The sequence below is a fragment of the Abramis brama genome (genome assembly GCF_963993115.1).
Source record: "Abramis brama genome assembly, chromosome: 7".
In the NCBI taxonomy this organism is placed as follows: domain Eukaryota; kingdom Metazoa; phylum Chordata; class Actinopteri; order Cypriniformes; family Leuciscidae; genus Abramis; species Abramis brama.
The window spans coordinates 7,780,314-7,803,706 of record NC_139969.1 but is presented as its reverse complement, the minus strand read 5'-3'; the positions used below and the strand labels follow the sequence as shown (position 1 = coordinate 7,803,706).

General features: G+C 39.5%; 1 protein-coding gene across 5 annotated transcripts in view; it reads right to left on the bottom strand.

Annotated features, from left to right (window-relative positions):
- The window catches only part of LOC311086742 (uncharacterized protein), a 54,022-nt gene that overhangs the window by 2,968 nt on the left and 27,661 nt on the right, over positions 1-23,393 (bottom strand). For 4 of the 5 annotated variants that reach the window (XM_084119779.1, XM_084119780.1, XM_084119783.1 and 1 more), the window contains 6 exons: positions 4,707-4,767; positions 4,376-4,633; positions 3,089-3,288; positions 2,382-2,624; positions 604-664; positions 273-530 (listed from right to left, as the gene is read on the bottom strand). In XM_084119779.1, the coding sequence (XP_083975905.1) occupies positions 273-530; positions 604-664; positions 2,382-2,624; positions 3,089-3,288; positions 4,376-4,633; positions 4,707-4,767 (1,081 nt within the window). The remainder of the gene's footprint in view (positions 1-272; positions 531-603; positions 665-2,381; positions 2,625-3,088; positions 3,289-4,375; positions 4,634-4,706; positions 4,768-23,393) is intronic. The other variant, XM_084119782.1, reaches the window with a different exon arrangement.

The window sequence follows — 23,393 nt, the reverse complement described above, 5'->3', positions numbered from 1 at the left end:
AACATTCCTGAAAATTCAGCTTTGCATCACAGAAATAAATTATAATTTAAAGTATAATAAATTGAAAACCAATTATTTTAAATTGTAATAATATATCACAATATTACATTTTTTTCTGTATTTTTGATCAAATAAATGCAGGCTTGATGAGCAGAAGAAACCTCTTTCAAAAACATTAAAATAGTAATGTGTCCAAACTTTTGGCCTGTACTGTACTGTATATATATAGGTTGTTTTGATGTTAATGGACAACAACAACAAAAAACACTTACGTTCTGCACAATATTCGCCTTTCCATTCAGGCAAGCAAATTCTATTTCCAGCGGCGTCACAGTTAAAGTGACCGAACGGGTCATCTCGTGGGCGGCAGAAATCAGAGCAGTCATCGCCATAGTAGAATTCATCACACACTACGCGGTAGGAAAAGCGCAGTTTACTTTGCTCTCCAAGATGCACACCCTGGGACCATTTCTCACCAATAGTAAGATTTATTTGTGTGGCAAAGTGGCTAATCATACTGTTTAGATTCTCTGAAAAACAATAAGTCCATTAATTAAAAACTAGTCTGTAAATAAAATGTGAAATAGAAAAAAAGGGGCATACCTGTTGACTGATCATTGGAGGACTCTGAGTTCCATGCTTCAATTATCACTGAGACAGTTCCCTGTAATGACAGTAGTAATTTTGTAACACGTGCTACACTGGGCGCTGTGGTGTTGCACTCAAAGAAAACGCTCCAAATCCATTTGTACTGTTGTCGGATGTAGCGCAAGACCGTTAATAAGAAATAGAATGGAGTGTTAGTTAGTTTAGGCTTTCTGTGTTGTCGCGACAGGTGAGCAAAAATGCATCATCTCAATGTCACAGGTAAGAATAAAAATATATATATCTGCAAACACGAACAGGGAACTTAACTTTACATTAATTGTGTTACATATGACACCAAGGCTCCAATGCATATATAAAAACCTTTACTTAATTGTTGGACATTTTAGTTATTGTTTGTTTACGATGTAAACTCTGATGTGTATACTTTTCAGAGAGGCTAGCAATAGTGAGCTGGCTTTGAAAGCATTGAAATGCATAAATTCGAGTAACAAACCGCTCCGATAACATCATGGGTTTCCATCTCTTCCAAATTACAGTAGTTGTGGCGTGAACGTAACATAATTTTGTTGTTTTGGTTCAGGAGGAACTGTTAAAGGTGCTGCTGTTTCGGTTGCGGTGCTCGGTGACTGACGTCTGTCTAACTCTGTGTGAGCGAGTGAATAAGGATGGTGTACGAGGTGGGGCGTGTATTTAGCTTGCTCTATAAATAGCGCAAAGGTAAGTAGACCAGCGTAACTTCCTGACGTTTTCTCTTCCGCCTCCTTCCGGTGTTGTGACCCCGAAGCGCCATAGCGAGGTGCGAGTTTGGCATTTGCGGTAATGTAGGCTATAGAGATGTTTAGTTTATTTATATTGTTGATTTTGTGTTGAACGCAGGAAGGAAATCCTCGATACACAAGTGTGAGCGCGTGGGTGATTAACGTGGCTAGTGTCGCGTGATGAATGCCGTGTGTAGCCTATAGCAACAAGCTGTATCACCCAGTCTATTCCACTCTTGGATTATGGCAGAGGTGTGTGTGTGTGTGTGTGTGTCAGATTGTTTCGTTGATAAATGTTTATGTATAATTATTTGGTATCTAACAATCGTGTATTTTGAATGTGGCTAGTGTCACATGATGAATGCCATGTGTAGCCTATAGCAACGAGCTGTATCACCCAGTCTATTCCTCTCTTGGATTACGGCAGAGATCTTTCTTTGTGGAGTTCTATGCTCTTCAGTGAAGGCCGACTAACGTTACGTTATAGTGTTCTCGTACAGCTTTTAATTCCTTTTGCAAAGAAATTGCCGTTTTTTAATAAGCAAGAAAAATTTCCGACTTTAAACAAATACCCATTTGTAAAAATGTACAGGGAGACTTTCGTTTAAAAACGGTGTCTCGTTAGGCAATGTTTTCTCAGTCAAATCATCAAATTTCCTATTGATTCAATAGAACGCGTGAGCTCACTAGGGAATACCAATATGGCGGCACGGTGGCTTCACTGTTTATGACGTCATGAGCTATCCAGTCATTCTATATAGATCAGTGGTAAAAAAAAATACTAATACATTTTTTTTTATTAAGATCAGTGGTTAAACCAGATAAAATAATTGCCTGTGGTTCTATATGGGAACTAAGTTCATTTTAAAATTTGTGAACTGAACTTTGAACTAGTTCATGTAGAAAGTAAACTTTCCAAACAATGATGCAAAGTCTATGCTATATGTAGGCCTACTGTAGCATGATATTATATCTGTTAGATTTTTCAATGTTCATTCACTTTGAGCTACTCACCAGCCACTTGAAGTTAAAGGGCACAGTTATTGGTGCACTAGTGGAAATGGAGCTCTGGTTTGTGCTGAATGTTCCGGTCAGTCCAGTGCCATCTGAACATGCCAGCCTATATGAAAAGACATCCTGCGTGTAGTTCAGGCAAACACGGAAAAAACCCTTACATTCTCTGGACTGTTTACACACACTGCTGCTGTTGGTTGTGAATGACTGAACCTTCAACTCAAACACACCAGATGATTTGGCCTATAAAGATAATATGATGTGAATATGAAAAACACTACACATATAGAATAGTTACAAGATTTATATATAGAAACAATTAATCACGATTAATCATATCCAAAATAAAAGTTTGTGTTTACATAATACATGTGTGTACTGCATATAATAATTTTGTATAGGCCTATATAAATACACACATATGGATATATATATTTAAGGAATATTAGCATGTAAATGCTGTATATATTTATACATAATTTATATTATATATAAATATAAATATTTGATATATAAATAACAAATTTTTCTTAAATTCTTCTTTATATATACAAAATAATTACACACAATACACAAACATATATTATGTAAACACAAAATTTTATTTAGGATGCGATTAATTGCATATTTTTGTATTTCAGTGTTCTTCCCCATAGCAGCCTATAATAAATGAAAACACAGAATTTCTGAATTTAGACATTTTGAACCTTGTCACACAACAGGCCATGCCATCCCTCGTCACACGTGCACTGCCAGGGTTGTTTGCAGGTGCCATGCATGCACCCTGGATAGGGAAAACACTCATCACAGCGGGGGCCCTGCCACCCATAGCGGCACTTGCACTGACCAGGGGCCAGGCAATAACCGTGTTTCTCACTACAGCTGGATGAGCAGATAATATATATAGCTGAAAATATATAATATATATATTTAATAATAAATTATAAAAAAAATAAATGAATAAAAATATAATATATATATATATAATATATATATATATATATATATATATATATATATATACAGGCCAAAAGTTTGGACACATTACTATTTTTAATGTTTTTGAAAGAGGTTTCTTCTGCTCATCAAGCCTGCATTTATTTGATCAAAAATACAGAAAAAAATGTAATATTGTGATATATTATTACAATTTAAAATAATTGTTTTTCAATTTATTATACTTTAAATTATAATTTATTTCTGTGATGCAAAGCTGAATTTTCAGGATCATTACTCCAGTCTATCACATGATCCTTTAGAAATCATTCTAATATGATGATTCATTATCAAAGTTGGAAACAGTTCTGCTGCTTAATATTTTTTTCATAACCTGTGATACTTTTTTAGTATACTTTGATGAATAAAAAGTAAAAAAAATAAAAATAAAAAAAGAAGCAAATGTTTTGTAACAACAATATACACTACTGGTCAGTAATTTGGGGTCAGTAATTTTTTTTCTTTTTGTTTTTTTTTGAAATAAATCAATACTTGTATTCAGCAAGGATGCGTTAAATTGATAAAAAGTGATAGTAAAGAAGATTTATATTATTAGAAAATATTTTTTATTTTGAATAAATGCAGTTCTTTTTAATCTTTTATTCATCAAATATATTAGGCAGCAGAACTGTTTCAAACACTCATAATAAATCAGAATATTAGAATGATTTCTAATGGATCATGTGATAGACTGGATGTCACATGTGACACTGAAGACTGGAGTAATGATCCTGAAAATTCAGCTTTGCATCACAGAAATAAATTATAATTTAAAGTATAATAAATTGAAAACCAATTATTTTAAATTGTAATAATATATCACAATATTAAAAAAAAATCTGTATTTTTGATCAAATAAATGCAGGCTTGATGAGCAGAAGAAACCTCTTTCAAAAACATTAAAATAGTAATGTGTCCAAACTTTTGGCCTGTACTGTACTGTATATATATATAGGTTGTTTTGATGTTAATGGACAACAACAACAAAAAACTCTTACATTCTGCACAATATTCGCCTTTCCATTCAGGCAAGCAAATTCTATTTCCAGCGGCGTCACAGTTAAAGTGACCGAACGGGTCATCTCGTGGGCGGCAGAAATCAGAGCAGTCATCGCCATAGTAGAATTCATCACACACTACGCGGTAGGAAAAGCGCAGTTTACTTTGCTCTCCAAGATGCACACCCTGGGACCATTTCTCACCAATAGTAAGATTTATTTGTGTGGCAAAGTGGCTAATCATACTGTTTAGATTCTCTGAAAAACAATAAGTCCATTAATTAAAAACTAGTCTGTAAATAAAATGTGAAATAGAAAAAAAGGGGCATACCTGTTGACTGATCATTGGAGGACTCTGAGTTCCATGCTTCAATTATCACTGAGACAGTTCCCTGTAATGACAGTAGTAATTTTGTAACACGTGCTACACTGGGCGCTGTGGTGTTGCACTCAAAGAAAACGCTCCAAATCCATTTGTACTGTTGTCGGATGTAGCGCAAGACCGTTAATAAGAAATAGAATGGAGTGTTAGTTAGTTTAGGCTTTCTGTGTTGTCGCGTCGGGCGACAGGTGAGCAAAAATGCATCATCTCAATGTCACAGGTAAGAATAAAAAAAAAGATATCTGCAAACACGAACAGGGAACTTAACTTTACATTAATTGTGTTACAAATGACACCAAGGCTCCAATGCATATATAAAAACCTTTACTTAATTGTTGGACATTTTAGTTATTGTTTGTTTACGATGTAAACTCTGATGTGTATACTTTTCAGAGAGGCTAGCAATAGTGAGCTGGCTTTGAAAGCATTGAAATGCATAAATTCGAGTAACAAACCGCTCCGATAACATCATGGGTTTCCATCTCTTCCAAATTACAGTAGTTATGGCGTGAACGTAACATAATTTTGTTGTTTTGGTTCAGGAGGAACTGTTAAAGGTGCTGCTGTTTCGGTTGCAGTGCTCGGTGACTGACGTCTGTCTAACTCTGTGTGAGCGAGTGAATAAGGATGGTGTACGAGGTGGGGCGTGTATTTAGCTTGCTCTATAAATAGCGCAAAGGTAAGTAGACCAGCGTAACTTCCTGACGTTTTCTCTTCCGCCTCCTTCCGGTGTTGTGACCCCGAAGCGCCATAGCGAGGTGCGAGTTTGGCATTTGCGGTAATGTATAGAGATGTTTAGTTTATTTATATTGTTGATTTTGTGTTGAAAGCAGGAAGGAAATCCTCGATACACAAGTGTGAGCGCGTGGGTGATTAACGTGGCTAGTGTCGCGTGATGAATGCCGTGTGTAGCCTATAGCAACAAGCTGTATCACCCAGTCTATTCCACTCTTGGATTATGGCAGAGGTGTGTGTGTGTGTGTGTGTGTCAGATTGTTAGGATTGTTTCGTTGATAAATGTTTATGTATAATTATTTGGTTATCTAACAATCGTGTATTTTGAATGTGGCTAGTGTCGCATGATGAATGCCGTGTGTAGCCTATAGCAACGAGCTGTATCACCCAGTCTATTCCTCTCTTGGATTACGGCAGAGATCTTTCTTTGTGGAGTTCTATGCGGACCTCTGACGTCTAGGCCCTGCTGTTTTGCTTATGATTTATTTCTGTTATGCACATCTTAAGTTTATAGTTATACTGATTTTTCTGTTTTGAATTGATTTCTTTCTGATGTTTGTGACTGATTTTACTCTGTGAGTTTGGTTTAGACCAAGCGCTAAGGTTTATGTGATGTGAAAGGAGGTTTAATTCATATCCCCTGTGTTTTAGGAGCCAGCCTGTGTGGAAGTACTATCCTCTGGGGTCATCTGGGCCTTTCCTCTCTTCACTGCATGTGGCGTGAGATTTCCTGCATTGTATGGGTATTGATTTGGGCGTGTAGAGTGGTTTGTATTATTCACTACACCTTTCTTTAGAAGTGGTTTGGTAATGATCTTGAGAATCGTGCACGTGTGGTGTGTGCTCTTAGGGCTGCGGGTCCGTGGCCCAGTGACTCTTCCTCTTCTTCCCACAGGCTTGGTTACTCCTGTTTTAAGACTGGTGGGTTGTGATTTTAATAACTGACCTAATGTCTATATTTATTAAATTGTGATCCCTCTTTTATAGTATTCAGCATTAAAGTTGATTGTTGATTTAGAATTTCATGACTCCTGTGCAATAAAAGATTTGAGCTTGAAAGTAACGTCTTTGTTCTTCCATTCAGTACTGTCTATTTGAACTTGTGTTGCTGTTAAGTTATTTCCGTGGGTATTCAACCCCGGTGGCGTAGTCGGTATCAAGTGTGACCTCACGCCATGGTTACATCTGGCATAGTTGGCAGGATAAATCTTTTGCTTGTGTAAAACGAGACGTGACTTCCAGGTGTAGTAGTTTTTTACCTAGCGTTTTTTTTTTTTTCTTGTGTTTTTTTTTTGTTTTTTTTTTGTTTTTTTGCAAAACAGCAGTGGCCAATAAACACTCAACGGGAAGGTGTTTTGCCAGGTGATTGCTTCTAGTGAGGACGACGGAAGGAACTGTGCCTGGTGACCATGGATATGGAGCTGCAGGAGTTGCGGGACTTGGTTCAGCAGCTAAGAACTGATAATCAACGCCTTTTAGAGGCTCAGGCTGCTCCTATAAGAACTGAACCCACTAATGTTGTTCCCGATATTCCCAGGTCTTCATTTCAGTCTAATGGGTTTCATGACCGTTTGGTGTATGTGCCCAGGGAAAGGAAGTGCCCTGTTTTTAGAGGTACTGTGGGAATCGGAGTAGCCGAATGGTAGGGCTGAAACGATTCATCGAGTTACTCAATTAACTCGATTACAAAAATTCCTCGAGGCAAAAACTCTGCCTCGAAGCCTCGTTAAATTCCTATGACGCGCACTATACGCGCAGGGATCTGATTGTTTCACACGGACCGTTGTTCAATGTTCAGGACACACACCATAGCGCGTGATACATTTTGAATTTAGTTGGCACGATGGCGGAGAGTAAAGATGTCCATAAACGGCAGAGAATGTCTAAAGTTTGGGATCGCTTCCTTTCAGCGTCGCTGAAACAAAGTAACGTAGCCTAAGCCTGTACATTGATGTTCGCTGATTTTAATCCCATACTGTATTTGTAGCAATGTCGTGATGCGGTTTGACTAGATATGATGTTTAGCTTTGTTTTTAAGTAGTAAACGTATTCACGTTCAATTGCAAGAGAGTATAGCCTAAAAAAAAGAACCCCTCATGCGCCAGTCAGACCAGTTGCGGCAATGCATCACATACGCTTAAACTTTTATGTAGCCACGCAACAATAATTTCAGCATGCATTCACTGTATACACCGGGACGTGATGGAGGATTAAATATTGTATTGCAGTCTTTGCGAGACCTTGTTTGTAGGCTATGTCACGTCTGATAAATAGTTACAGACAGCAACAAAAAATGAAACTCCTCAGCCTGCTTCTCCAAATCCACTCGTACTTTTGGGGAAGACATAATCGGCTACCAAAGTAATTGAGCATAGAACATTTTCAATTAACAAAAAAATATAATACTACAAAACGTGCTAATATACTTCAACTAGCCTAAGTGAAAAACAAAATGCTGTTCTTTTTCTATTTAACAAAATGCATATTTGCAATAAAACATTCCCCTTTTCAAAGCTACACTTATTTATTTTTTTATAAATTGTATACATTGTGTACCTGTTTGGCTTGATATTTTATATTAATTTCATTTATTTTTGTTCTCAGGTGGGTAATTTGCAGAAGGTGCAATCCTTTTTTTGTAATGTTATATTAAGAAGACAAAACTAAGGCCAAATGGCCTTTACTATTTAAGTTTGTATTCATAGTTGGTGCTTTTTGAAAGCATCACTATTGTTATTGCTCATACTTATTATTAGTGGTGCTTGCTGAAAGCAAGGCATCACTATTGTTATTGCTCATACTTATTATTATTAAGTTGGCTTGAGAGAGCCAACTTACTGAAATCCTATTTAAACTTATTATTATTATTATTATTATTATTATTATTATTATTAGTGGTGCTTGCTGAAAGCAAGGCATCACTATTGTTATTGCTCATACTTATTAGTGGTGCTTGCTGAAAGCAAGGCATCACTATTGTTATTGCTCATACTTATTATTATTATTATTAGTGGTGCTTGCTGAAAGCAAGGCATCACTATTGTTATTGCTCATACGTATTATTCTTTTTATTAATGGTGCTTTCCAAAGGCAAGGCATCATTAGTGTTCTCTTGCATACTTATTAGTGGTGCTTGCTGAAAGCAAGGCATCACTATTGTTATTGCTCATACTTATTAATGGTGCTTGCCAAAGGCAAGGCATCATTAGTGTTCTCTTGCATACTTATTATTAGTGGTGCTTGCTGAAAGTAGGGCTGTAGTCAAGACCACCTTTGTCGAGTCCAAGACAAGTCCAAGACCAGGACTAGTCGAGTCCAAGTCAAGACCGAGTCCAAAGAGGTTCGAGTCCGAGTCAAGACCGAGTCCAAAAAGGTTCGAGTCCGAGTCAAGACCGAGTCCAGGACAGGAAAAAAAAAGTCTGCTAAAAAATATAGGCTAGCCTATAGAAATTAAATCATTATGTAATAATGAAATAATGAATAATTTTAATTTTATTTAAAATAATTGACTAATTCAAAGAACAACAAAAAAATAATAATTATATAGCCTAGGCCTAACACATTCGTTTCGACTGTCTGATCAGCCTTCTGTTCCTGTCAATCATACACGCGATGTCAACCAATTAAACTGCATGAGGGAAGACCGAGACAACTCACAGACACACACACACACACACACACACACAAGAGATGCGGATAAACCGCGGATCGGGCGGATGACCTGACGAAAAATAATATTTTAATTAAATTCGGGCGAGGAGGTGGACCTTGAAGCAATCAAATGAAAAAAGTTTGCCACTAAGCAAACCTGCAAGTTATGAGCTGGGTTATTTTGTTTCGATATATTTTAAAACAGCCAGTCATTGCGCCTACCACTCATGGAATAGGCAAAGAAAGAAAGGTAAGAAAAAAAGTCGGAAAACTTTGCCCATTAATTAGATGTGCAAGGCAAGCAGGCTAGTTTTCGGGTTGTTATGGACAATTAAAAATGTGAATATTCACGTTGCACTAGCGGTGGACTTTCAGCGAGTTTATTTAAACATTTATTTTTTAAAGAGCTGTTTGTGAGTCAAAAGAGCCGGCTCTTTCAGTGAGCTGAGTGAAACCATTAGGTGGCCAGTGTTTCACTTTCCCTCCAATAATATATTGTTTTAATATCGCGGCGACGTATGTGTGATTACTGGGAACATCATAAAGAAACCTGGACTCGGTCGAGACCAAAAGCCATATTTGGCAAGACCAGTGGCCGAGACCGAGACAAGTCCGAGTCCGAATACCAGCGAGTCCGAGACAAGTCCGAGACCATAGAAAAGCGGTCTCGAGTCCGGACTCGAGTCCAAGACCGGACTCGAGTACTACAGCCCTAGCTGAAAGCAAGGCATCACTATTGTTATCCTCCATACTTATTATTATTATTAGTGGTGCTTGCTGAAAGCAAGGCATCACTATTGTTATCCTCCATACTTATTAGTGGTGCTTGCTGAAAGCAAGGCATCACTATTGTTATTGCTCATACTTATTATTAGTGGTGCTTGCTGAAAGCAAGGCATCACTATTGTTATTGCTCATACTTATTATTAGTGGTGCTTGCTGAAAGCAAGGCATCACTATTGTTATTGCTCATACTTATTAAGTTGGCTTGAGAGAGCCAACTTACTGAAATCCTATTTAAACTTATTAAGTTGGCTTGAGAGAGCCAACATATTGAAATCCTATTTAAACTTATTAAGTTGGCTTGAGAGAGCCAACTTACTGAAATCCTATTTAAACTTATTATTATTAAGTTGGCTTGAGAGAGCCAACTTACTGAAATCCTATTTAAACTTATTATTATTAGTGGTGCTTGCTGAAAGCAAGGCATCACTATTGTTATTGCTCATACTTATTATTTTTAGTGGTGCTTGCTGAAAGCAAGGCATCACTATTGTTATTGCTCATACTTATTATTCTTATTATTAGTGGTGCTTGCTGAAAGCAAGGCATCACTATTGTTATTGCTCATACCAGGGACGTGCGGTCAGGGTAGGCAGGGTAGGTAGTGCCTCACCAAAGGAAATGTTGACATTACATTTATTAATTCCAAGAACTTTATTAATTCACCACATTATGATTTATTTTATTCCAAATATTAATTTTTGTAAAAAAAATTCTCAGGAATACACATATAATATACTAATTTTGCCATTGTTTGCTCCTAAAACCATTGTTTCATGCAGGAAATTCAAGGCCATGACCATTGAGGCAGAGGTTAGCAGTGCCTCTTTGGTCCATAGAACGTAGTTTACGTAGGTTTGCGCATGCGCAGTCAGTTCTCATGCTGTCTTGAATTATCAACATTGAGGCAGAGACCGAGCTTGCTTCATGTCACGTGATCCACTCACTCTCACTCAATCCGCGCTTCCCGATCTAGCGGCGCCTAGCGTTGGCTGTCAACAGGCGCGGGGTGGGTAATCGGGAGAATTCCCGGTGGGCCGCTTCACTTTTGGGCCGGTCGAGGATTTTTTTTTTCCACATTTGTCACGTTAGTTACATTAGGCTACACACGTTCCGCATTCTGACACCGCAGCGCGCAGCCTCTGCATAGGTTGTACCATGTGAGGGAGTTCTCCCCTCCCCTCCTATAGAGTTGGTTGGGTCCATAGCCCGTCTTTTCCAAAACGTTTTCTCAGGTAACTACCGCGGCACCGCCGGCGCCTACCGATAGCTGGGCCGGCCCGGTAGCTATGCGTCAGGGAGGATGGATGGGAGGAAGAGACCAGGAGGTATGGAAGCTTGTTTCCGCCACAGAATAAAACATTTTAAAAGATAATTGCGACTTTTTATCTCACAATGAATTCTGTCATTATTTCTCCGAATTGCGTGAAATAAAGTCGCAATTGCGTGTTATAAAGTCAGAATTGCGAGATATAAAGTCAGAATTGCGTGAAATAAAGTCGCAATTGCATGTTATAAAGTCAGAATTGCAAGATATAAAGTCAGAATTGTGTGAAATAAAGTCGCAATTGCTTCTTATAAAGTCTAAGTGAATTATTAACCTTTACATTATTTGTTGAACCATGGCATTAATACAAACTACACAATAGTGACTAGGCTGCTTGTCGGTTCGCTGACACCACGCCGCCTCCCTCTTACTGTGTCCCGCACAAAACATTTGTTTGTTGTATAAGTCATAAGATAGATGTGTCCATTAATTTGATTATTAGATTTGATTGTGCATTAGCCTCACATATGACTGACTTTGCTGTATGTAGGCAGCGATGTGATGATGCCTGATATGAACTTGGGTTGCTATACTGAATGAATATATGCCACATTGATAGGTCACAGCCTACCCATGACAAGATTTCACCGCACGTTACTGGCTCATACTTATTATTATTAATGGTGCTTGCTGAAAGCAAGGCATCATTAGTGTTCTCTTGCATACTTATTATTAGTGGTGCTTGCTGAAAGCAAGGCATCACTATTGTTATTGCTCATACTTATTATTAGTGGTGCTTGCTGAAAGCAAGGCATCACTATTGTTATTGCTCATACTTATTATTCTTATTATTAGTGGTGCTTTTTTGAAAGCATCACTATTGTTATTGCTCATACTTATTATTCTTTTTTTTATTAGTGGTGCTTGCTGAAAGCAAGGCATCACTATTGTTATTGCTCATACTTATTATTTTTTATTTTTCTTCTTATTAGTGGTGCTTTTTTAAAAGCATCACTATTGTTATTGCTCATACTTATTAGTGGTGCTTGCTGAAAGCAAGGCATCACTATTGTTATTGCTCATACTTATTATTATTCTTCTTATTATTATTCTTCCACACAAAAGTTTGGCGCGAAACTCGCCCCGCACCGTTTGTCATAGACCCCTGAGTGAGGCGTCAAATCGAGCGGCTCATTGAGGAGAGGTGTGCTATGACTTTTCTAAGCGATCAGGTGTACGATGTTCGCACAGCGGACGAAAAAGCGGCCAAAAAAGTCCCATTGACTTTACATTGGGAGTTCTAAAAATATTTGAATCCCAACCGACGTTTTCACACACACACCACTCCAAAGGGCCTGACAGCCCTGCGTCTTTCCCTCTCTCTCTCCCTCAGAGGATTTATATTATCAAGCAGCCAATAAGTAATGGCCTAAAATCTTCATAGCCACACCCTAGCAACCAGTTTCAGCACCCTAGCAACCACTAAGAGCTCCCTAGCAACCACCCTAAACCAAAAAAAAAATTTTTTTTACATTTTTTTGTATTTTTTAATGCAATATTACACTCGTGGCCTTGCGATATTGCTCCATGCTTGTGCCTATTCGACCATAGGCACGAGGCCGCAGGCCGAGTGCCGTACTGAAGGCACTCGTTATTAAAGATTTTAATAACTCTATAAAAACTCCATAGTAACCATCTTTGACAACTACCAACCACCTAGTAACACCATAGCAACTAAAAAAAATACCTTAGCAACCATCCTGAACACCCTAGCAACGTCTAGAAATGCTCTAGTAACCACCAAAAATACCGTAGCAACTACCCAGAACACCCTAGCAACTGTCTAGCAACCCCCCAGAACACCTAGCAACTGCCTAGCAACCACCCAGAACACCCTAGCAACTGCCTAGCAACGCCCTAGCATCCACCCAAAATACCATAGCAACTGCCTAGCAACACCATAGCAACCACCCAGAACACCCTAGCAACTGCCTAGCAACGCTCTAGCAACCACCCAGAATACCCTAGCAACTGCCTAGCAACCACCCAGAATACCCTAGCAACACCATAGCAACCACCCATAATACCCTAGCAACCGCCTAGCAACACCATAGCAACCACCCAGAACAGCCTAGCAACCACCTAGCAACGCCCTAGCAACCACCAAGAATACCCTAGCAACCGCCTAGCAACCACCCAGTATACCCTAGCAACCGCCTAGCAACACCATAGCAACCACCAAGAATACCCTAGCAACCGCCTAGCAACCACCCATAATACCCTAGCAACCGCCTAGCAACACCATAGCAACCACCCAGAACACCCTAGCAACTGCCTAGCAACGCCCTAGCAACCACCTATAATACCCTAGCAACTGCCTAGCAACCACCCAGAATACCCTAGCAACCGCCTAGCAACACCATAGCAACCACCCAGAATACCCTAGCAACTGCCTAGCAACGCCCTAGCAACCACCAAGAATACCCTAGCAACCGCCTATTAACACCATAGCAACCACCCAGAATACCCTAGCAACCGCCTAGCAACACCATAGCAACCACCCAGAACAGCCTAGCAACCACCTAGCAACGCCCTAGCAACCACCAAGAATACCCTAGCAACCGCCTAGCAACCACCCAGTATACCCTAGTAACCGCCTAGCAACACCATAGCAACCACCCATAATACCCTAGCAACTGCCTAGCAACGCCCTAGCAACCACCCAGAATACCCTAGCAACTGCCTAGCAACGCCAAGAATACCCTAGCAACCGCCTAGCAACCCCACAGAATACCCTAGCAACCGCCTAGCAACGCCATAGCAACCACTCAGAACACCCTAGCAACTGCCTAGCAACGCCCTAGCAACCACCCAGAACACCCTAGCAACCACCCAGAATACCCTAGCAACCGCCTAGCAACGCCATAGCAACCACTCAGAACACCCTAGCAACTGCCTAGCAACGCCCTAGCAACCACCCAGAACACCCTAGCAACCACACAGAACACCCTAGCAACCACCTAGCAAAGCCCTAGCAACCACACAGAACACCCTAGCAACACCCTAGCAACCACCTGAACAACATGAATAAGCCATATCTCAGCACCAGAACATCGTACAGACATGGTTGTTGGCTCGTATGCAATCATGTATAACACCCTAGCAACCGAGTGGCGAGTTTTGCCACTGCAAGCACCACTTCACATTTTCTTCAGGAAATGTACATTCTAGTTATTATTCTTTTTCTTATTATTATTCCGGACAAAAGTTTGGCGCGTAATGCGCCCCGCACCGTTTGTCACAGACCCCTGAGTGAGGTGTCAAATCGACCGGCTCATTGAGGAGAGGTGTGCTATGACTTTTCTAAGCGATCGGGTGTACGATGTTCGCACAGCGGACGAAAAAGCGGCCAAAAAAGTCCCATTGACTTAACATTGGGAGTTCTAAAAATATTTGAATCCCAACCGACGTTTTCACACACACAGACTCCAAAGGGCCTGACACCCCTGCGTCTCTCCCTCTCTCTCTCCCTCAGAGGATTTATATTATCAAGCAGCCAATAAGTTATGGCCTAAAATCTTCATAGCCACACCCTAGCAACCAGTTTCAGCACCCTAGCAACCACTAAGAGCTCCCTAGCAACCACCCTAAACCAAAAAATTTTTTTTTTTACATTTTTTTGTATTTTTTAACGCAATATTACACTCGTGGCCTTGCGATATTGCTCCATGCTTGTGCCTATTCGGCCATAGCGACCATACTGAAGGCACTCGTTATTAAAGATTTTAATAACTCTATAAAAACTCCGTAGTAACCATCTTTGACAACTACCAACCACCTAGTAACACCATAGCAACTAAAAAAAATACCTTAGCAACCATCCTGAACACCCTAGCAACGTCTAGAAATGCTCTAGTAACCACCAAAAATACCGTAGCAACTACCCAGAACACCCTAGCAACTGTCTAGCAACCCCCCAGAACACCTAGCAACTGCCTAGCAACCACCCAGAACACCCTAGCAACTGCCTAGCAACGCCCTAGCATCCAACCAAAATACCATAGCAACTGCCTAGCAACACCATAGCAACCACCCAGAACACCCTAGCAACTGCCTAGCAACGCCCTAGCAACCACCCAGAATACCCTAGCAACTGCCTAGCAACCACCCAGAATACCCTAGCAACACCATAGCAACCACCCAGAACACCCTAGCAACCGCCTAGCAACACCATAGCAACCACCCAGAACAGCCTAGCAACCACCTAGCAACGCCCTAGCAACCACCAAGAATACCCTAGCAACCGCCTAGCAACCACCCAGTATACCCTAGCAACCGCCTAGCAACACCATAGCAACCACCCAGAACACCCTAGCAACTGCCTAGCAATGCCCTAGCAACCACCCAGCAACCACCCAGAATACCTTAGCAACCGCCTAGCAACACCATAGCAACCACCCAGAATACCCTAGCAGCTGCCTAGCAACGCCCTAGTAACCACCTGGCAACAGCATCTTGCTAAAAACATGCTGGCAACATGCTAATCAAGCTAGCATCATGCTAGCAACATGCTAATGAAGCTAGCATCATGTTAGCAAACATGCTAATCATGCTAGCAACATGCTAATCAAGCTAGCATCATGATAGCAACATGCTAATCAAGCTAGCATCATGATAGCAACATGCTAATCATGCTAGCATTATGCTACCAACATGCTAATAAAGCTAACATCATGCTAACAACATGCTAATCAAGCTAGCATAATGCTAGCATCATGCTAATCAAGCTAGCAACATGCTAATCAAGCTAGCATAATGCTAATCAAGCTAGCATCATGCTAGCAACATGCTAATCATGCTAGCATTAGGCTACCAACATGCTAATAAAGCTAGCATCATGCTAACAACATGCTAATCAAGCTAGCATAATGCTAGCATCATGCTAATCAAGCTAGCATCATGATAGTAACATGCGAATCATGTTAACATTATGCTAGCAACATGCTAATCAAGCTAGCATCATGCTAGCTACATGCGAATCATGCTAGCAACATGCTAATCATGTTAGCATCTAGCTAAAAACATGCTAGCAACATGCTAATAATGCTAGCATCTTGTTAAAAGCATGCTAGCAACATGCTAATCATGCTAGCATCATCCAACCAACATGCTAATCATGCTAACAACATGCTAATCCTGCTAACATCATTCTAACAACATGTTAATCATAGTAAATCATGCTGGAATATGTTAAATCGTAATAAATCATCTTAGAAACATGGTAAATCGTGGTAAATAATGCTAAAATGTGGTATATCATGGTATCACTACACTGTTAACCCTTGCTGTAAAATTCTGACAATATTATACCATTTTCCATTAAAACAGTAATATACCGTAGAAAATAAAAGTAGCCTACAGGAATATACTGTGAATTAACAGTGCTCAAAGTCGACACTCAGAGGCTGTTTTCCCAATCACACCCTATACCCTCATTCACTATTCTCTACATTAGTTCACTAATATAGTCCACTTGAATGAAAAGAAGAGAGTGAATTGAGACACTGATGAACACCTGATAAGCAGAATCACTGAAGGACAGAGAAACAAGAACAGAAAAAAGAGAAACACAAAAACTACAACTGACTTCCAGCCACACTGAGTGTGAAACCAGTTTACAAACCAGTTTACGATTATTTCTTTCATACATGTACAAAAGTTCTTGTTGAGAATTAACAGAGATTTAGTTATTAATAAAATTTGTTGTCACCATGATTGAGATCAGTATTTGCTTTAGTTGGTCTCTTGTCCCTGGACTTCTTACCATTCATCTCTCTCTGACTGCTGTAACGGTGAGTTTATAAAACACATTTGTTATGGCACGAAAAAGTCAAGAGGAAGATGATCAGGTGTTTTTTTTTTTTTGTGATGATGTCACAATCATCCTGGACATGCCTGATTTTCAGATTTTTCCTGTATATAGTCATTGAAATTATAGTTATCTCATATTTAGCATATATCTGTGAATCTACAAAATGAAATCAATATTTCTGTAATCAGGTCTTCTGAAGAATATTGTAATCATATAGTGCATTCAATTTTATTTTACTCCTGCTTGACTCAGACACACACAGATATCAACAATCAGCATATGAATCTCAACAATGGTGAAAAGTTTCATGTCGCAATGCATGCTGGGTTCCAGGATAATATAAAACTCCCAGCATGCACTGCTGCATGAATAATAATAATAATAATAATAAAGAAATATTGCCACCATTGTTGAGATTCATGTGCTAAATTGTGATATCTCAGTGTTTCTAAAACACAGTGTAGCTCTGTTTCTCTGGCTATGCATCATGTGTTAAAAAAAAGAGTCATTGTATCTTATTGCTGCGTTTTCACAGTGGTGGTAATGCAACACTTTTGATTGAGGATTAAACTCTGAATAAGTGAGAATGAATTCCTTAGTGAATGAACAGGCAATATGATGATTTTGTCATCATAATCATTATAACTGCAGTCATTCATAAACTGTGTGTGCGCAAGTGTGACTTGCAAAAACACAGCTCAAGCAGCAAAAGAAAAACTAACGTTTTAGCATCAGCATCCCAACTAAAGCAAGCACTGATCTCTATAACGGTAACTTCAAACCAACCATTTTCAATTAAACATCTCAATAACAACTTCTGTATGACAGAAATAAAGTCATACTGGTTAATAAAAAGTGTAATAATGTGTAATGGCTGGAAGTCAGTCGTAGTTATTGTGTTCCTCTATTTTCTGTTCTTGTGTTTCTCTTTTCTTCAGTGATTCTGCTTACAATCACTTACATATTCCCTTAATTATCTCACTGCATCGCTACTTTTTACTCGTAGTGTGGATTTCCCTGAGGGGTTGAAAGGGTTAACTGTGTAAGATAAAAAAGACACACCCACAAAATGTATTTTAACAGTAATAAACTGTAAGTTATAAAACAGGTTTATACTGGCAACACTGTTGCCAGTAGTTTACTGTAAAATTAATTTTTTGGGTCACCATTGTGCTGAAGAGTAGAGCCTGTGCTTCAGTCCTGGAGAAGATCTACAAACATTGATGATATGCTGCATGTTGCTTTATTTAACAGACGGTGACTGTGTAGTTGCTGATCCAGTGAAAATCTTTTTATGTACAATAGTTTTTTAGTGGTCTCAAATGAAAGAAGTTCACAGTAATACTTTGCTCACATTATTAATGCATTATAAATTTTAGTTAATACATTTAAATGACAGTTGGTCAATTTAAGGCAGTCGGTTTCTGCAAGTGTAATTAGTTAACTATAATTTAGTGCATTTTTACAGAAACAAACTAGATTACAGTAAAGAACTGTACAATTAACAGTATTTTACTGGCAACAGTGTTGCCAGTATTTTACTGTAAAAAAACCCGGTAAGGTCTAACAGTGTACATGTCAATTGTGTTAGCATCTGCTCAGTGGCGAATTTTGCCACTGCAAGCACCACTTCACATTTTCTTCAGGAAATGTACATTCTAGTTATTATTATTCTTCCACACAAAAGTTTGGCGCGTAACTCGCCCCGCACCGTTTGTCACAGACCCCTGAGTGAGGCATCAAATCGACCGGCTCATTAAGGAGAGGTGTGCTATGACTTTTATAAGCGATCGGGGGTGCGATGTTTGCCCCAGGGGCGAAAAAGCGGCCAAAAAAGTCCCATAGACTTAACATTGCGACAAACTTTGACGACTCCTAGCTCAGAGCGAGGATTTCACATAAACTTGTGATTTGCCACATTTGAAGAGGCTGACAGGCTCTGTAAGAACATACCTCACAATGGGGTAAAAGTTGCACCCCTGGGGGGCAGAAGCTGCCCAAAGTTGCCCCATTGACTTACTATGGGGAAGGAATGTCCTGTGAAACACACATGCTTTTCCTACTATGGTAAATTGCATAGGGATTTTGTATTGAACATAGCTCCTGATCACAGTGTCATAGAGACAAGGGGGCGGGCTCATTTTACTCAGACGACCAATCAGTCTCTCAGGATCATTGTGAAGCTATCAAGCCACGCCCTAGCAACCATTTAGAGCCCCTTAGCAACAAGTTCCATAGACTTCCATTGAAAGAGTTCAAAGAGATATCTCCGGACTGAATTGTCATAGAAACATGGGGGTGGTCTCATTTGACTCGGGGCAGCAAACAGCCAATCATGAATCACCTCAACACTTCCTAGCCCCTCCCTAGCAACCATTGTCGAACACCTTAGCAACCAAAATCCAAAGAGGGATATCTTCCATTATGAATGTCACAGAGGCATGGGAGTTGGTTTATATCATTCATAGTGACAAGAAGCTTTTGCAGTTTCATCATTGGCATCTGCCAAGCCACTCCATAGCAACCAAACAGAGTACCTTAGCAACCAAAATCCAAAGAGGGATATCTGCCATTCTGAATGTCACAGAGAAATGGGAGTTGGTTTATATCATTCATAGTGACAAGAAGCCTTTGCAGATTCATCATTGGCAACTGCCAAGCCACTCCCTAGCAACCAAACAGAGTACCCTAGCAACCGTTTAGCAAAACGAATATCTCTGTATCAGAACATCGTATAGAGATTGGAGTTGGTTTATATCATTCATACTGACAAGCAGCCTTTGGAGTTTCATGATTGGCAGCTGCCAAGCCACTCCCTAGCAACCAACAGAGTACCCTAGCAACCAAAATACAAAGAGGGATATCTTCCATTCTGAATGTCACAGAGGCATGGGAGTTGGTTTATATAATTCATAATGACAAGAAGCCTTTGCAGTTTCATCATTGGCAGCTGCCAATCACTCCCTAGCAACCAAACAGAGTACCCTAGCAACCAAAATCCAAAGAGGGATATCTTCCATTCTGAATGTCACAGAGGCATGGGAGTTGGTTTATATCATTCATAGTGACAAGAAGCCTTTGGAATTGCATCATTGGCAGCTGCCAAGTAACTCCATAGCAACCAAACAGAGTACCCTAGCAACCATTTTACAAGACCTACATCTCTGCATCAGAATATTGTATAGAGATGGGGGTTGGCTCATTAGTTTCAGTTGGAAAACAGTCTGTAAATATCACCATGGTAACTGTGTATTCACACCCTAGCAACCATTTAGAGCCACCTAGCAACCATATTGCAACATATAGAAGCCATATTTCAGCTCCACAACATCGTACAGGCATGGTTGTTGGCTCGTATGCAATCATGTACAACACCCTAGCAACCGAGTGGCGAGTTTTGCCACTGCAAGCACCACTTCACATTTTCTTCAGGAAATGTACATTCTAGTTATTCTTATTATTCCACTTTTTTTCGGCGCGTAACTCGTGCCGCAGCTTTTGTCACAGACCCACGAATGAGGTGTCAAATCGTGCGGATTATTCGGGAATGGTGTGCTATGACTTTTATAAGCGATCGGGGGTACGGTGTTCGCCCCAGGGGCGAAAAAGCAGCCGAAAAATCCCATTGACTTAACATTGCAACAAACTTTGACAAGTCATAGCTCCGAGCGAGGATTTCGCAGAAATGTGTGATTTGCCACATTTGAAGAGGATGGCAGGCTGTGTGAGACCATACCTCACAATAGGGTAAAAGTTGCACCCCTGGGGGGCAGGAGCTGCCCAAAGTTTCCCATTGACTTACTATGGTGTAGGACGGCCCAGCATGTGTATTTCCTACTATGGTAAATTGCATAGGGATTTTGTATTGAACATAGCTCTGGATCACAGTGTCATAGAGACAAGGGGGCGGGCTCATTTTACTCAGACGACCAATCAGTCCCTCAGGATCATTGTGAAACTATCAAGCCACGCCCTAGCAACCATTTAGAGCACCTTAGCAACAAGTCCCATAGACTTCCATTGAAAGAGTTCAAAGAGATATCTCCAGACTGAATTGTCATAGAAACGTGGGGGTGGTCTCATTTGACTCGGGGCAGCAAACAGCCAATCATGAATCACCTCAACACTTCCAAGCCCCTCCCTAGCAACCATTGTCGAGCACCTTAGCAACCAAAATCAAAAGAGGGATATCTTCCATTCTGAATGTCACAGAGGCACAGGAGGTGGTTTATATCATTCATAGTGACAAGAAGCCTTTGGAGTTTCATGATTGGCAGCTGACAAGCCACTCCCTAGCAACCAAACAGAGTACCCTAGCAACCAAAATCCAAAGAGGGATATCTTCCATTCTGTATGTCACAGAGGCATGGGAGTTGGATTATATCATTCATACTGACAAGCAGCCTTTGGAGTTTCATGATTGGCAGCTGCCAAGCTACTCCCTAGCAACCAAAGAGAGTACCCTAGCAACCGTTTTGCAAAACGTATATCTCTGCATCAAAACATAGTATAGAGATGGGACTTGGCTCTTTTGACTAAATCATGGTAAACTATGGTAAATCATCCTAGAATCATAGTAAATCATACTTGAACATGGTAAATCATGGTATACTATAGTAAATCATGGTAAACTATGGTAAATCATGGTAAACTATGGTAAATCATGGTAAACTATGGTAAATCATGCTAGAATCAGTAAATCATACTTGAACATGGTAAATCATGGTATACTATAGTAAATCATGGTAAACTATACTAAATTGTGGTAAATCATGGTAAACTATGGTAAATCATGGTAAACTATGGTAAAAAATGCTAGAATCAGTAAATCATACTTGAACATGGTAAATCATGGTATACTATAGTAAATCATGGTAAACTATAGTAAATCGTGGTAAATCATGGTAAACTATGGTAAATCATGCTAGAATCATAGTAAATCATACTTGAACATAGTAAATCATGGTAAACTATGGTAAATCGTGGTAAATCATGGTAAACTATGGTAAATCATGGTAAACTATGGTAAATCATGCTAGAATCAGTAAATCATACTTGAACATGGTAAATCATGGTATACTATAGTAAATCATGGTAAACTATAGTAAATCGTGGTAAATCGTGGTAAACTATGGTAAATCATGGTAAACTATGGTAAATCATGCTAGAATCAGTAAATCATACTTGAATATGGTAAATCATGGTATACTATAGTAAATCATGGTAAACTATAGTAAATTGTGGTAAATCATGGTAAACTATGGTAAATCATGGTAAACTATGGTAAAAAATGCTAGAATCAGTAAATCATACTTGAACATGGTAAATCATGGTATACTATAGTAAATCATGGTAAACTATAGTAAATCGTGGAAAATCATGGTAAACTATGGTAAATCATGCTAGAATCATAGTAAATCATACTTCAACATGGTAAATCATGGTATACTATAGTAAATCATGGTAAACTATAGTAAATTGTGGTAAATCATGGTAAACTATGGTAAAAAATGCTAGAATCAGTAAATCATACTTGAACATGGTAAATCATGGTATACTATAGTAAATCATGGTAAACTATAGTAAATCGTGGTAAATCATGGTAAACTATGGTAAATCATGCTAGAATCATAGTAAATCATACTTGAACATGGTAAATCATGGTATATTATAGTAAATCATGGTAAACTATGGTAAATTGTGGTAAATCATGGTAAACTATGGTAAATCATGGTAAACCATGCTAGCAACGTGGTAAAACAAGCTAGCATCATGCTAGCTACATGCTAATCATGCTAACATGATGCTAGCATGATGCTAATAATGCTAGCATGATGCTAATAATGCTAGCAACATGCTAATCATATTAGCATCATGCTAGCAACATGCTAGCATTATGTTAGTCACATGCTTATAATGCTAGCATGATGATAATTTTGTTATAATCTTGCTAAAAACTAGCTAAACGCACTTTAGCAACCGAGTGGCGAGTTTTGCCACTGCAAGCACCACTTCACATTTTCTTCAGGAAATGTACATTCTAGTTCTTTTTATTATTCTGGACAAAAGTTTGGCGCGTAACTCGCCCCGCACCGTTTGTCACAGACCCCTGAGTGAGGTGTCAAATCGACCGGCTCATTAAGGAGAGGTGTGCTATGACTTTTATAAGCGATCGGGGGTGCGGTGTTCGCCCCAGGGGCGAAAAAGCGGCCAAAAAAGTCCCATTGACTTAACATTGCGACGAATTTTGACCACACGTAGCTCTGAGCATGATTTCGCAGAAACGTGTGATTTGCCACATTTGAAGAGGCTGACAGGCTCTGTAAGA